Source organism: Podarcis erhardii, assembly GCF_964252035.2.
Source record: "Podarcis erhardii genome assembly, chromosome: 6".
Taxonomy (NCBI): Eukaryota; Metazoa; Chordata; class Lepidosauria; order Squamata; family Lacertidae; genus Podarcis; species Podarcis erhardii.
Genome location: NC_138510.1, coordinates 22,743,704 through 22,759,405, shown reverse-complemented (window position 1 = coordinate 22,759,405; position 15,702 = coordinate 22,743,704). Strand labels below are relative to the sequence as shown.

The window sequence follows — 15,702 nt, the reverse complement described above, 5'->3', positions numbered from 1 at the left end:
GAATAGAAACTATTTCTCAGGCGGCTATACCTAGTCTTTATAACCCTGTACCTTCTTCCAGAAGGCAGAAGCTGAAAGAGATCATTTCTGGGGTGCGCACTGTCCTGCACTATTTCTGTAGCTTTCTTATGGCACCTGGAAGCATAGATTCGATCCAAGGTGGGAAGAGTGCACCCAATTATTCTCTCTTACAGTCTTTACAACAAACAAAAACCTGGCTGTTTAGTATAGTGAACCTGCAAGATTTAATACAATAATACTGATCCTGGATGACCCCGGGCCAATGGGGAAGAAGTCCCTCATCGGTATCTGCCCAGTTTGGGGGCCTTTCCCAGAGTTCACATTTTCGGTGCAGTCAATGCACAGTTGTTATTTGTTTCACACGAGCTAAGCACCTTTCTTCTCTTGAGGCGGCACTTCTGTTACATTTTCTCGGACTCCACAGGGCAGCATTTCGCACCTTGGAAGCTGCTGACAGCATATGCGATGCTATGACTGAGATGGGAAACGTGGTTGTACGAGTACTGTGTTGATCTGTTGGGTATTCCCTCTGTCATCTGCAATCCATCAAACTGGAAGCTGTCCGGCAGAGACTAAACTGTGCAACTCAATACTTTTTTATTAAGAAGTAAACTCAACTGCAGGCATAGGCAAACCTGGCCCTCCAGATGTTTTGAGACTACAATTCCCATCATCCCTGACCACTGGTCCTGCTAGCTCGGGATCATGGGAGTTGTAGTCCCAAAACATCTGGAGGGCCTAGTTTGCCTATGCCTGCTCAACTGTATGCAGTGGTGCTTATTCCCAAATAAATGTACACAGTACTGCAGCCCAAGAGACTTATGATGTCTGAAAGTGGCTTTCAATTTACAGGTGTCTGTTGAAGAGACCACAGGCTCCTCCAGACAACCTCTTTATTCAGCATTCATCCAGATTTGCTTGCACAAAGCTTACATCAGGCTTTCTCAGCACTCCAGATATTTTGAGACTACAATTCCCATCATCCCTGACCACTGGTCCTGCTAGGTAGGGATCCTGGGAGTTGTAGGCCAAAAACATCTGGAGGGCTGAGTTTGAGGAAGCCTGGCTTACATGGTGACTAGACTACATCTGGCCTTTATAGAGCACTCATTCCAATTGGTTTTACGGGGAGGTTATATAACAATGAGCATTCATCCTGATTTGTTTGCAGGGTGTTTTTACATCTTGCCATTAATCATTCATTCATCCCACAGTTTCCCATGTATTTCCACTCCACTTTCCCAATCAAGAAAAGTCTCATTTTTGAAAGCAGGTTTGTTCTGCTGCGGCAACAGAGCCCTTTAATCCACTTTAACTGTGCGAAACTAACATCTGGGTATGTGTTTGAATCCGTCCCACAAAATACTGGTGGTCTGGAGGCACCCCCGAGCTGGAAAGAAGACTAAAATGATTATTATTTCGCTACATTCTAAAATAAAAGACATACCTGTTGTGAGAGAACTTCTGCTTGCAGTAAAACGTTAATGGACGGCAAGCTGCTGTCTTCGTAGCTGGATCTCCGAGTACTGATTCGGTCGCGTTCGTTCTGTACAGCTGCAAAACCAAAACAAACAAAAAACGATCCCAAAAATGAAAATGCAAAACACTTCCAATTACTATCAGAAGCACAAGACAAAGCAAGAAGCTGTCGTCACCTCATACATTTTTGTCATGGCTTTTATACAACATAATAACATTTTAATACAACATAATAACATAATATGGGATAGCTCAATTGGTAGAGCATCAGACTCTTCATCTCAGGGTTGAGTCCCACATTAAGCAAAAGATTCCTGCATTGCAGGGGGCTGGACTAGATGATCCTGGTGGTCCCTTCCTACTCTACAATTCTATGATTCTAGATTTTAATTTCTGTAGTTTGGAAAAGTGCAAAGGAAACGCAGGGGGTGATGGTGGCGATGCCATCATCTGCCCTATCCCAAGAGCGATTTAAAGTGGGTAAAAGTAAAAGAATGGAATATATGTATGAAACATCCAGATAAATGCATGCCCTTATTCTAAGGAAGTCAACTCAATGGGAATTGTCTTCAGATATTTGAGTTCTTAGTTTAAAAGAGCTCTCTTCATGCTGCACGCTATGTTATAAACTTCTGCCATCTCCAGGCTACGGTCAATTTCAAGCCATGCATTTAATCCACATGGTACGCCAACCAAAGAATCGTGGGGACCATAGTTTACCCCTCACAGAGCTACATCGCCCTTAAGAAACTGCAGTTCCCAGGATTCTTTGGGGAAAGCCATGTTCTTTAAATGTGGATGTGACCATAGTTGGCTTTCTTTCCTAAATCAATAAACTCCAAGCACCACTTCCTTTGTAAGTGTTCCAAAATGTTTTGATCATTTTAAGCGCACCAGGGAACTGTGTTCTAGGATCTTTTAAGACACGTAGTCTACTTGCGGCTTCCTGGGAGGTTAGCCAAGTTTGCCGAGTCATGGAGTTGCCTAAACTATCACCTATGATAACGCCACAATTAATGGAGATACCAAACAATATCTGATTGTTACTGTTACACCTGTGCCTCTCCAGATTTATTTCCTAGTCATATCATTCTGCTTGATAATACGGCTATAATGAGGCTGTGCTGAAATTAAAACCCTGCAGTCAGCGGCTGTTAACAGAGGCGCTCAAGGTTACGCCATGCGTTATCGGGATCCACGCAGCTCTGTCACGGCATGATGTATTCTGAATGTTTACTCAGTATTTAGCTGGTCACGGACCTCATGTAACTTCTATTGAATATTAACAGGCAAATACAAGTTGAGTAGACACTCCAGAGAGAAAAGAGAAAATTCCCCAGTCCTTTGCACAAACCACAGTAATGCTCGAACCCACTGATGCAACTATAATAACTAATGTTGTGGAAGGAACATGAATCTCCAGGGTTTGGGGTTAATGACATTAGTCTGTTGCAGCAAAAGTGACAAGAGAGCCTCCTGGCACCTTTAAGACAAGACAGATTTATTCCAGCCTAACCATTTTATGGACTGGGGCCCAATCTAAAGCACAAAAACCGTGCCCAAAAAAAAGTACCTTGTGGCTTGTGAAAGAACTAACGTATTTATTACGGCATAAGCTTTTGCAAGACAGAGCCCCCTTTATCAGGTGCGTTTGGGCCAGAATCGTAACAAAATAAAAAGAGCCCTGTTGGGGCAGACCGAAGACTAACTAGTTCAGCATCCTGTTTCTTGTAGCGGGCAACCAAATGTCTTTGGTGAGGCCACAAGAAGGACATGTGAGGAACAGCAGTCTCCTACTATTGCTCCACAATAGAAATTATTTCACAGATGCAGCAACCTCCTTAGTGCTACACTGAATTCCACCCATAATATTTGAGTGAGATGGAGGCAACACTGAGGTTGATATCATGCTTGCTTCCTTTGCAGTACACATGCCTATTTTTTACATTGTGCGCTGTTTAAGGTAAAGATAAATTGACCCCTGACCATTAGGTCCAGTCGTGGACAACTCTGGGGTTGCAGCGCTCATCTTGCTTTACTGGCCGAGGGAGCTGGCGTACAGCTTCCGGGTCATGTGGCCAGCATGACTAAGCCGCTTCTGCCGAACCATAGCAGCACACGGAAACACTGTTTACCTTCCCACCGGAGCGGTACCTATTTATCTACTTGCACTTTGAGGTGCTTTCGAACTGCTGGGTTGGCAGGAGCAGGGACCGAGCAATGGGAGCTCACCCCGTTGCGGGGATTCGAACCGCCGACCTTCTGATCGGCAAGTCCTAGGCTCTGTCCCCAGGAAGAAGCATAGAGCCGTCCTTTTAAAGCATCTAAGATGGACTTCATTCCATTTCGTGGGAGCAAATTCTACATTTGAACTATGCACTGTGTGAAGAAGTAGTTTCTTTCTTCCATTCCTAATCCTGAATACGTTGTGAACCGCGCTGTGATCTTCGGATGAAGGGCAGTATTAAAATTTTAATAAATAATTAAAAATTATACTTGGAACTTTTTATATAGTAGATATCAAATGTTCAAACCACTTCGTCTGCACCATATTAGTAATTCCCACAATAGTCCACTTCCTCTCGAGAATCGAGTTGATATATATCCCAAAATATTGCATGCTCTCCACCCCGCATCCTCAGAAGTTGACAAAGGTTGAAACAGTGATTTGGGGAGCTTCTATTGGAATTGCATAATAATCCCTTCAGGTGCGAACTGGCATGGATGTTATTGTCTCAGTTGGTTTGGAGGCTCAGTTTGTAATATGCTGTATGATGGTTGTGAGCAGGGAAATAGGTTTCCCCACCCCTAAAGAAAACTATTCATTTGCTGATCAATAGTTGTTGAATAGGTCAAATGCTAGTGTAGCATCAAGGAGAAAAACTGCTATCTTGCCTTCAGGTTTTGTTGAAAACTGAGCAGCAGCTGGCACAGCAAATGGTCTGAGAACCTGGTGCTGCAGCACTGCAGAAGTTAAACAGGTGTGGGACTGCAAAGAAGTGTAGGGAAAGGAGTAGGCATTTGTTTCATAACCCAGTGACCTACATGACTGGTTTACAGACCACGCTGCCTGCAGTTTGGGCACACAATAAGAGGGAAGCTGCAGTCAGTGACACACAAAAAGACCTCACCTTCTTTCTTCATTCCTGCTCGAAAACATTTCTTTAGCCTGCAGTATCGACATTGGTTTCTTTTGTCCTTGTCTACAACACACTGCCTGTTAAACCTGGCAGGGGGTGGGGGGAGAGGAAGGAGATAGAATCATGAGTTTAAAAGGGAAACACCATTCAGAGTCTTAAGAGGGTGAGTTGAATTAGGTGCTATCTAGTACTGATCAACACCCCAAGGAATGAATAAGCAGGGAAACTGTAGTAACTCTGGGCTCATCAACACTTTGGCTTGAACTGAATTTTGATCATAAAGGGACCCCTGACCATTAGGTCCAGTTGTGGCCAACTCTGGAGTTGTGGCACTCATCTTGCTTTATTGGCCGAGGGAGCCGGTGTAGCTTCCAGGTCATGTGGCCAGCATGACTAAGCCGCTTCTGGCGAACCAGAGCAGCACATGGAAACGTCGTTTACCTTCCTGCTGGAGCGGTTCCTATTTATCTAATAGCACTTTGACGTGCTTTCGAACTGCTAGGTTGGCAGGAGCAGGGACCGAGCAATGGGAGCTCACCCCGTCAAGGGGATTCGAACTGCCGACCTTCTGATCGGCAAGTCCTAGGCTCTGTGGTTTAACCCACAGCGCTACCCGTGTCATACTCTGTACTGATTAACTCCCCTGGAGCTGAGAACTTTTCTCATTGTTCCGTGGCTGTGCCTTGCTAAAATCAGATATTGCGTGCCCGTAGAGGGCCTGCCCCCCACACTCACAGCAAAAAGGGAGGGATAAAATAAATGGACAAGACAACCGTCTGGGATTGAAAATGGTCATAACTTTATTGATTTCAGATATAGGGAGTCTTGGCATAGGCACTGGGCGTGTATCCCTCTCAGCCCCCCGCCCCCAGCTGCTGGGTCTGAGACATGACAGGGTCTATTTGGGGGTTGATCCATTCCAAAACGCAAGTTTAAGTGGATGGGCCCCAAATGGTGAGGGAAGCTCTATGGCCCACTAGCCCTATGCAACTGGCTTTTTGGACAGAGACTTCCCTCCAGACCCCTCTAACAGGGTACCCTGTTATCATCTCCACAGGGGAAAAAGGGAAGTGCAGGGGAAATTCCTTCCTGACCCCAAATATGAAGACCGTCAAAAGACCACAGCGAAGCCCTCCTAGCTGAAAAGGAATTGGTTAAAGCACCAAACAACTGGAATGAAGGGAGGGAGAAGGGTGGGTGACACTCCTGGCTGACTGGATGAGAAGGGCAGGGTCGGCCAGGAATTACAGTTGCCGAGCAGACCTGAGTGAAGCCTCCCTCCCTCAGGTCTGTTCATCAAGCCACACGTTCCCCTAAGGCCACTGCAGTTTTGCTCATTTGAATCAGTGGGTTTGGCGGGAACCTGTGAGCCTCCAATGGCGGCTGAGGGAGACGTGCAGCACTCAAAATGGCGCGTCAGCATCCGAGCAGCCGGGCCACAAGCACCGGTCACCGAGGAAGTATGGTAAGTGGCCATTGCCCGGTGGATTGGATCTTATCACATGTGCAAAAAACCCAAGACAATCCCTGCTCCAAAGCATGAAACTTAACTAGACCAAGAGTTACCAGGACTTAGGAATCACCCACACGTCTGCTTTCCCTGCTGCTTCCCCCCTGGGGAAAACTGCTGTTTACCAAGGAATCAATTAACTGGGTTTTCTCCTGATTGATACTTGCTCTGATTTAGCGCTAAAAAGAGGGTTTTCTGGGAGAAAACGGCAGGGTGAAGGCAAAACTGCTTGGACCCAGGCCTAGAAAGCACAGGACAAGCAGAAGTGCGGGCAAGCCCTGACTCTGAAGCGATTCCTCCGCTGCAATTTTGTGGAGTGCTCAACACATGTACAAAAAGCAGCATATTAATGCAACATAAAAGGGTAACTGGAATGATAGGGGACAGGCAGGGAGAAAAAACAGTAAGGTCAAGTAGGACAGGTTACAACCTAAGGAATGAGCCTGTCCCTTTAAATGTTTGGATAAAGTGAGAGGTAATGTAGATCCAGCTGCTACTGCCTCTATTCTTCACCAGTCCTTTCAGCCATCTTCCTCTTTTTTCTCCTGCCCTAATAAGCAGGACTCCACTACCTTCTACTGCAAAGAAGAGAGAAGTGGGAATAAAGGACAGAGGGGGGAACTGGGCATGAACACCAGGAATTAAGGCTGCAGTGCTGCATCCACACATACTGACAGGTCTCTGCTTTACTGTCTGGTCACTTTTTTTGCCCTGACACTTTACCCGTGAAAACCTGCTCTTTAACACTGAATCGGAACAAATGGCAATTTGAGTTTCTGTAGATTTCTGTCTGCTCCAGTTCAGCAGTAGAGAGTGTTTTTTCACAGGGAAAGCGCAATGGCAAAAAACAAGAACACTAGGACACAGTGCTTTAAAGCGCCTAGAAATACACCACAAAAAGAAGTCTGGATGAGCCCTTTTTTCCAAGGAAACGTGTGGGATTGCTCTGTCTCTTGCCTTCCAGTTCCTTGTAGCACTTATAGATAAGTTCTCATTCCCTAGGTCAACCCAAGCTGGGCTGTCTCACATATTTTAAGGATCTATCCGGTAACATCCCGCTGCCCCCACCTTCCCCCCTTTACCTGCAGGAATACATGTGATTCTTTCTGACGCTTCTCCTGAAAAACCCTTTGCAGCCGTCACAGCTGGAGGCCCCATAGTGTTTCCCCGTTGCACGATCTCCACAAATGGCACACAACGCACTGGCCCCGATGCTGTTGGACGCATTGAGGTTTGCTGCTTCAGAAGGGGAGGTGTCTGTTCAAAGGGGAGACAGGGAGGGCAACTGTGAAACAATTGGGAATGGGGTCAGATCGAAGCAGGAAATTACAAGGGCAGGCCCTACAAAGCATTATTATCCCAACTGGGCAGGCGGTTCAGGCTGACAGAGCAACTTGCCTTGGGCTGCTTGATGAGCTCCGGCAGAGGTGACATCTTAATCCAAGTTCAATCTTTGCAGCCCGCTTTTCCTTCCAAAGGGAAGCCCATAGCATACCAAAATAAATACAACAATACCAAAAATCAATACGATAATATCAGGCAGCAAACCAAACGAAAAGCAATGCTGTAACAACGCATAAGTAAAATTTCAATTCAGTATCCATGGCAATGGTTCTCAAACTTTTTTTTCTCTGGGCCACACTTTCAGAATAAAAATTTGCTTGCACCGCACCTAATTTTTAATTGATGAGAAATGCATTGGAAAACAAAACGAATCAACTCCTAGCAGCGCTTGATTTATAACATAGAATGCAACTACTTTATAATATGATCGTGGGACATCCAGAAAATACAAAGCAATGCTGCTACGTAAGTACATGAATCATTCCCAAAATATAATATTGATTGTCTTCACTCTTCCTGCCGCACATGCCATCCTCTCTTGCCACACCAGTGTGGCACAACACACCCTTTGAGAGCCACTGATCTATGGGAACAAATCAAGGAATCAGATCAACTGAATCCCTGCAATATGGACATTTCATATTAGTCCTCTTATCTTTGCCTCTGTCCTTCTTCCCTTCCCCTAATTGTCTCTCTCACTGTCAAAACCTATGACTGTAAGGTCCTTGGGGCAGGGCCCTTTTATTTTTATTCAGCACTGAAAAACACCACATATACTGGTGGTGCTAGATACACGAGTGCCAATACTCCCAATAATTTACTCCTTCTGGGACCAATACTTCTCACTAGGTTTGAGTTGGCAGTTGCATTATGATGGCTAGTCCAACACTCACTCCTTTCTGTACAGATTTGTTATGGCATATTGGGCTCTTCCAGAAGATTCAAAACCCATTCATTTTCCCTTGACTACTGTTCTTGAGCTCCTGCTGATCTAGTATCAAAAGGTTGTGATGCCATCCATCCCTGTGGCATGGAAAGGGGAGGCGGCCCTAGCTGCTTGTGTGTGTGGGGGGGGGATATTTGCCTGTCTCCCCACCCACAACAGCTCATGCAATTTTACACCTGTTTACCAATAAGCATTGTTATGTAGTGAAGTTTCACCCTGGGCCAGCAGGGGGATACTGTAGATAGTTTTCACTCAGGTCTGTAGATAGTTTTCACTCAGGTCCACGTCAGTTATTTTAGGCGGGAAACTCTGGGTTGTTGTTGCTACAATGTTGACAGCCGGCTGCCTATAAAAGCAGGCCGGCTGAGCTGTTTGCAGTCAGTTCTATTCCAGCTTACGAAATAAAGAGCTGCTTTGGAGAAATCGCTGTGTCGTCTGCTATGTCAACCCACAACTTAACAAGCATCAGGATGGTGAAGATGCAATTGAAGACGGCAGGCAACAGAGGAAGTTAGGGAGGGTTTGGCTGGCAAAACTGAAATCCTGATAGCCAGCTCCATTACATCTGAACTCTTTAATCTAGAAATTAAGCAACTGATTGCACCAAGTAATCTAATAATACAGTACTGGTACCTTTACCTTTTTACCAGGAAAATACAGAAAGATAAAGAGGTTTGTATAATAAATCATAACATTTCCTCTATTTCCAAGACACTACCCCACGAAACAAACACGCACAGCTTTGTGCCATTTTATTGTTTTGCTAGCATATAATGCATGTTGTATTTATTTGTATGAAACATAATATTTAAAAATATGATATCTAAATGTTAAATAAACATGTCTTCTAGGTGATAGGAAGCTGCACATTTTGAAATTAAAAGTTTTTTACAATCTTGCCAGTCCATGGCAATCTACGGAAAAAGTTATGTCTTCATGTAACGCATAACAACCAGGGTCCTTATTTTTATCCGACAAACATTGCAGGGGTCAAAGGAGGCTCTGAAATGGTTCAAATGATTTCTGTTACTGGACCAACATTTCTGATAGGGAAACAAGCTTGCGAGGGCCACAAAACTAACTTCTCGCCTGAACAGCAGCTTTGTACAACTTGAGAGCTTGCTGCCATAACAATATCATTTGCCTGTTGTGATGCGTTGTATGAATTAGTTGAGATACTTGGTACTGTGGCAATTCCACCCCCCACCTCCAAAAAAAACCCCTTCTCTCAAAGAATTTACAACGAGGCTTAGTTTTCTAGCCTGAAAGAGGTTAAGATATGAGCTATTTGCTGATGGGAAGTTTTCAGGCTTCTGCCGGATAAGTTAAGCCAGGAAAAGACAGACTTCAGTCTAGTGGGACTTAGAGCCCCTGAGTAGTCCCTGAGCAAAGGATTTGTGGTAAGTACTGGAACTAAGCTGACCTCACACAAAAACCCATTCCTAGTTACCCCAAGCTTTGTTCACCCCAGCAGCCTAATTTAGAGTGTGCGCATCATTTTGTTATTGTTACAATTGGGACTGACTGACAGAAATTCCTGCCAGCCTGCTGCAAACTACCTGGAGATCAAATTGTAGATCCCAATACAGTGGTGCCTCGCAAGACGAAATTAATCCCTTCCGCAAGTCTCTTCGTCTAGCGGTTTTTTCGTCTTGCGAAGCAAGCCCATTGACGGCTTAGCGGATTAGCGCTATTAGCGGCTTAGCGGATCAGCTGATAAGCGGCTTAGCGGCTTAGAAAAAGGGGGGGAGGGGAAAAAACCCGCAGGAACTCGCAAGACATTTTCGTCTTGCGAAGCAAGCCCATAGGGAAATTCGTTTTGCGAAGCGCCTCCAAAACGGAAAACCCTTTCGTCTAGCGGGTTGTCCGTCTTGCGAGGCGTTCGTCTTGCGGGGCACCACTGTATATCTTCTGCCCACCCTGACTTAGGCTGTTCTTGGAAAATCATTTCTGAAGCATGTTGGGAGCCTCTTTCCTCAAGGCTTGGGTCTTGATCCAGCCTTGCTAGCTTGATCAGAGCTGTTTTATTATTTATATTTCTAAGATGTTACTGGAGTCTTCCTTACAAAGTCTAGAGAAATATGGCTTGTTGTAGTGCCACATGAAGCAGGCAGAACATCCCCAGAAGATTTAAGAGTGCAAGCAGATTCATATTTCTTCACTGCAGGGGGTTGGACTAGATGACCCTCAGGATCCCTTCCAACTCGACAATTCTGAGATTCGTTTATTCTATGATACGAGAGCAGGTGGTCCCCAAAGCAATGAAGAGGGAGCACCATTTGCATGTGTCAGGAAGAAAAGGGACCTATTCATTTTCATGAATAGTGCTCACTGGTATTGCTCACTGGAAGGACAGATCGTGAAGCTGAGGCTCCAATACTTTGGCCACCTCATGAGAAGAGAAGACTCCCTGGAAAAGACCCTGATGTTGGGAAAGATGGAGGGCACAAGGAGAAGGGGACGACAGAGGATGAGATGGTTGGACGGTGTTCTTGAAGCTACCAGCATGAGTTTGACCAAACTGCGGAAGGCAGTTGAGGACAGAAGTGCCTGGCGTGCTCTGGTCCATGGGGTCACGAAGAGTCGGACATGACTAAACGACTAAACAACAACAACACACTGCATCATGGGGTCCAGCTTCTTGCATAACCAACTACATGGGGAATTAGACAATAAGATTCCTTCATGTCCTTGTTCAAGTAGCCAGTCAAACAGAATGGAGAGGTGCTTAAGTGAGACACTTGGTAGCTGGAGTGGAGAAAGAAGATTAATAAGGAACATAGGGAAAGATAAAGAGAAGGCCAGAGTAATGTGCTGGGAAATGAACATAAATTTCTGGATTCTTAGCTGAACCAACTGAGCATGAGGCATCTGTCTCTCCCTCCTGTTCTGACTTGCAATGGCATCCAGCCAGGGCGGGTATCATTAAGGCAAGGCCGCAAGGTGCCATAGTTTCATTTAGCTGCTGCAAATGACAGCTTAAAATGGTGCCCTATGTTGGCACAAACACATTGGCTAACCCGCGGCCCGCAAATGCTTTGCCGAGTCTGGGATAAGGTCACAGTAAGCAGAGACATCACCTTGCTGACAAAGGTCAGTATAGTTCAAGCTATGGTTTTCCCAGTAGTGATGTATGGAAGTGAGAGCTGGACCATAAAGAAGGCTGATCGGCGAAGAATTGATCCTTTTGAATTATGGTGCTGGAGGAGACTCTTGAGAATCCCATGGACAGCAAGAAGATCAAACCTCTCCATTCTGAAGGAAATCAGTCCTGAGTGCTCACTGGAAGGACAGATTGTGAAGCTGAGGCTCCAATACTTTGGCCACCTCATGAGAAGAGAACAACAACAAATTCATTTTCATCCTAATTCTTAATTCCAGCCTGCAATGAATCTGAACAGCGCTTGCGGCCGTTGCTGTTGTGACTGGAAACCGTATTAATCTTGTTTTAGAGCTCCAACATACTCAAACACACATGCACACTTCTCTTTGTGCTTCTAATGAAGCGGATCTCACAGTCCTCAAAAGTTTATGTCACAGTAAATCTGCTTGTCGATGTCACAAGGTACTTTGTTGCTTCTAATTACATCAGTTTCCTGGGGGTGGGGAATCCACATAACTGAGAGTGATGGCAGAGGGGTGGGGTGGGGAGGTCGAAAATAACTAGAATCAAGTTCACTTCTGAAAGAAAGTTCAGAAACAAACAAGTGAGCAAGCTCCCTGGCTGTTGGTGCATTACTGTGATAAAGAGAAGGTTTGTGCTGCACTGCTTTCCTATTCTTAAAAACACAATTTCATAGAATTTTGGAATTGGGAAGGGACCTTGGATGCCACCTAATCCAGCTGATCAGTGCAGGAATCTTGGAAGCACAGCAGCAGCTTTAACAACAACAACTAGCTCCATGGTGGGTGGAGGTCTGTGGGTGAGGAGAGAACTGATTTCTTTACCGTAGGCACCTTGCAAAAGCGGCCTCTGACAGTCACACCCAAATGCCAAAATGTATTTTGGAGAAACCTGCAAAAGTTTAACCAGAGACCATGCTCTTGTGCTTCATGCTTCCTGGGGGTGGGAAATGAACATACATAATTGAAGCTCACTGCATGACTGCTTTGAGTTGTCTGAAAAGCTAGTCTGCACACAGTCCTTAAAACACAGTTTTTTCCTTACTCATCTCTACAGATGGACAAGTCTCAAGTTCAGTTCCTCTCACTTGTTGCAAATTGTTTTTTTCCTCAAAACTCCTGTACACATTTCTCCAAATACACCCGTCTTTGCAATATTTTTTCCGCAATGTAATGCATTTTAGTATGTTATTTTAACTAAGATATGCTTTCCCCTTATGTATGCAATTCTGTACACACAGAGGACTGCATCTCAAAACACAAAACAGTGTGACTTTCAAAGGTAGGTTTGCAGAAAACCAAGTTTCTCCCCCATCCTTACTGGTTGTACACCATTAGCTTGTAATATGACAATAAGGACAAGGGTTAGGAATACAGAATTTTGGAAAATATAAGAATGTTGAAAATTAGGAGCATAGGACAAGAAAAGAAAATTTAGTATTTAATTTAAAAGAGAGTGCAAAGCTCTGTTGTTGTTGTTTTTTAAAGGAAGAAAGGCATGTCTTTGCCTACATTGGAATTTTGCTAGGATTGCATAATTTATCATACAGCAGCTTTCTCTGCTGGGTTTTAGAGGGAGCATTTAGAAATGGCTAAGACACCCAAACTAAGAAAACCCTGTTGGTTATCACTGAGTGGAAACTGCAGGACAGTAATTTTCTGTGAAACATAAAAATACGTTGTTTGTATATGATGCCTTTAAAATGCATTGTAAACTGCTTGGAGGTTCTCCCACCTCCTAAAATATAAGTGATATATATGATATTGTCTAAGTAAGTAAGTATTTTGAGAAACTTCCTAACCGGCAGACATGGTTGGCAGTGAAACAGCCTCAGGCAGTGGTGTGCTCTCTGTTTAATCAGAGGCTAGATGGACACCTGTCAGGGACACCATAGGTGCATCCTGCATTGTAGTTCTTGCACTGAATGGGGGTTTGCCTTCATGAGCTCTGTGGTCCCTTTCAACTCAGATCCTGCAACAGGGGTGGGGAACAAACAGGAAGTGTGAGGATCAAGATCCCAGTAAGGGGATAGGCAGGGCTGGCACAGGGATTCTGCACTGGTTATGCCACTGCCACACCACCCAGGGCCAGATTTAGGTTTGATGAGGCCCTCAGCTACTGAAGGTAATGGGGCCCTTTATATGTCCAGCTGTCCTTTGTCAACAACAAATTGTCGCTGTTTTTTGTGTTGAATATATGCTATATGATAATTTATGGAGCCAATAGGTATCTAAAGCCATTTGCACATATCAAATAGGAGCCTATACAACACAAAACACTGTTGCTGTGTGTAGGTTTTATTTTATTTGTTTTTTATCTTATATTTTGGAACTGTACATCCAGTTTCTTTTCCCTTTAATTTTTTGGGGGGGCCCCAAGAGAGTGGGGCCCTAAGCTATAGCTTGTTTAGCTTATATGTAAATCCAGCACTGCACCCACCCACTTCCTCCTCTTCTTCTCCCCCACTAACAACAACGCTCCTTCTCCCCCCTCTCTTTTTCTCTCCCTCCCTCCACCCCCAGCTTCCTTCTCCTTCTGCCATTGGTTTAACACAGGTGTGAAGAACCCGTGAACCTTCAGGTGCTGCTAAACTACAACTCCCATCATCCCAGACCATTCGTCATGCTGGCTGGGGCTGATGGGAGTTGGAGTCCAGCAAGCTCTGGAGGGGCACAAGTAGCTCATCCCATTTTACAATATCCCACAGTATTATGTACAGGTTTGAATTGGCTCATGGCAATTAAATTTCACACAGCAACTGGGGGGAAAGATGCTCCAGTATAATGTTGTTGTCCAAACAGGGTTGGGTTATATTCCAAGGCTATGATATATTATTGTACATTTCAAGTATTTATATTCCACCCTCAGAAGTAAAAATAAAAAATAAAATAACAAATCCATGATAATATTGCCACCTTCCCAGTGTTAAGGCAATCAAAAATAAAGTGTTAAAAAAACACCAGACAACCAGGCAAATATTCAATGCACGCACTATAGAGGAGACCTGTATGCATATTCAGAGAATTGGAATTGTGCTTATTAAATTATGACAAGTGCGAAGTATGAAACCCTTTCTCCTTGTAAAATCACTCAGTAAAGACCTAATAGGTGTCCGTATTAAGAAAATTTGAGTAGAGAATATATCTTTCTGAATTTCAAAATTAATGTAAGGCATGCTTCTGAATTACACTCAGATTAGCCATTAGCCTGTTCAGAGAATCCATGAGTAAACATGCCAAAACACAAATCTTGGATCTTGTGAACAAAAACAAATCCCCAAACGTTTTAGGAGTGGAATAAGCTAATGACTCCTATGGCTAAAGCAGCTGAAGGAAGCAGAAATGTCAGCCTGCAGTACTTCTTCATTCCTTGCTATAAAACATGCTGAAGCTGTTTGCAGTTTGAAAAGCTGCAAGGCTATTATTTTGGCCTCACAGTCTATGCACACACTGGCATAAGGCAGGATGTCATTTTCCACCGCGAAATGTGACTGGCAAAACACCCCAAAAGGCTACATACACACTTGACAAGGTAATCCAGGAATTTGTGAGGTATCTTACACATTTGATCTGTGAGGAAGGAAGTTTCTGGATCAAATTTGGCCTCGGCCACAAAATCATTAGGTGCACTTCAGCCAGACAATGTTTATTAGCTTCAGCCCTGCTACCTGCAATATGGGAATAATCTGGATGAGCTCTTTGGCCTCTCAAAAAGCGCTGGATATAAACAGCAAATATTATTATGTGAAATAAGCACACAGTGGCCCATCTCTATAGCACAATTCTGTGTAAATGTACTTGCAATTAAGTTCTAATGTGTTCTGTGGGGCTTACTCCCCGGTTTGTGTGCATAGGATTGAAGTAGCAAATCTTTTCCAATCCTTCTGAATTCTGAACCAGTATCCCTCTAAGTCAGTGGTTCCCAACCTTTTTTTGGCCATGCCCCACCTAAGCATCTCTAAAATCCTGGTGCCCCCTCCCCCCGGGACATTTTATTCAAAAAGTGAACACCTATTCATGTGGAGGAAGCCTAAAAGGCCATTACCTATTAATAACTCACTCTCAAATCCCCCCCCCCCATTCAAATTGCCCCCCTGCACTGGCAACATGAAGAAATGTATTTGGCATAAAGACAAATT

The 15,702-nt window shown here is 44.3% G+C and overlaps 1 protein-coding gene across 5 annotated transcripts in view; it reads right to left on the bottom strand.

Moving 5' to 3' along the window:
* HNF4A (hepatocyte nuclear factor 4 alpha) overlaps positions 1-15,702 on the bottom strand; it is a 72,899-nt gene that overhangs the window by 16,590 nt on the left and 40,607 nt on the right. For 4 of the 5 annotated variants that reach the window (XM_081867874.1, XM_081867871.1, XM_081867872.1 and 1 more), the window contains exons 2-4: positions 7,233-7,407; positions 4,632-4,726; positions 1,469-1,575 (exon numbers count right to left, since the gene is read on the bottom strand). In XM_081867874.1, coding sequence (XP_081724000.1) covers positions 1,469-1,575; positions 4,632-4,726; positions 7,233-7,407 — 377 coding nt within the window. Of the gene's footprint in view, positions 1-1,468; positions 1,576-4,631; positions 4,727-7,232; positions 7,408-7,548; positions 8,627-15,702 lie in introns of those variants that run through there. The other variant, XM_081867875.1, reaches the window with a different exon arrangement.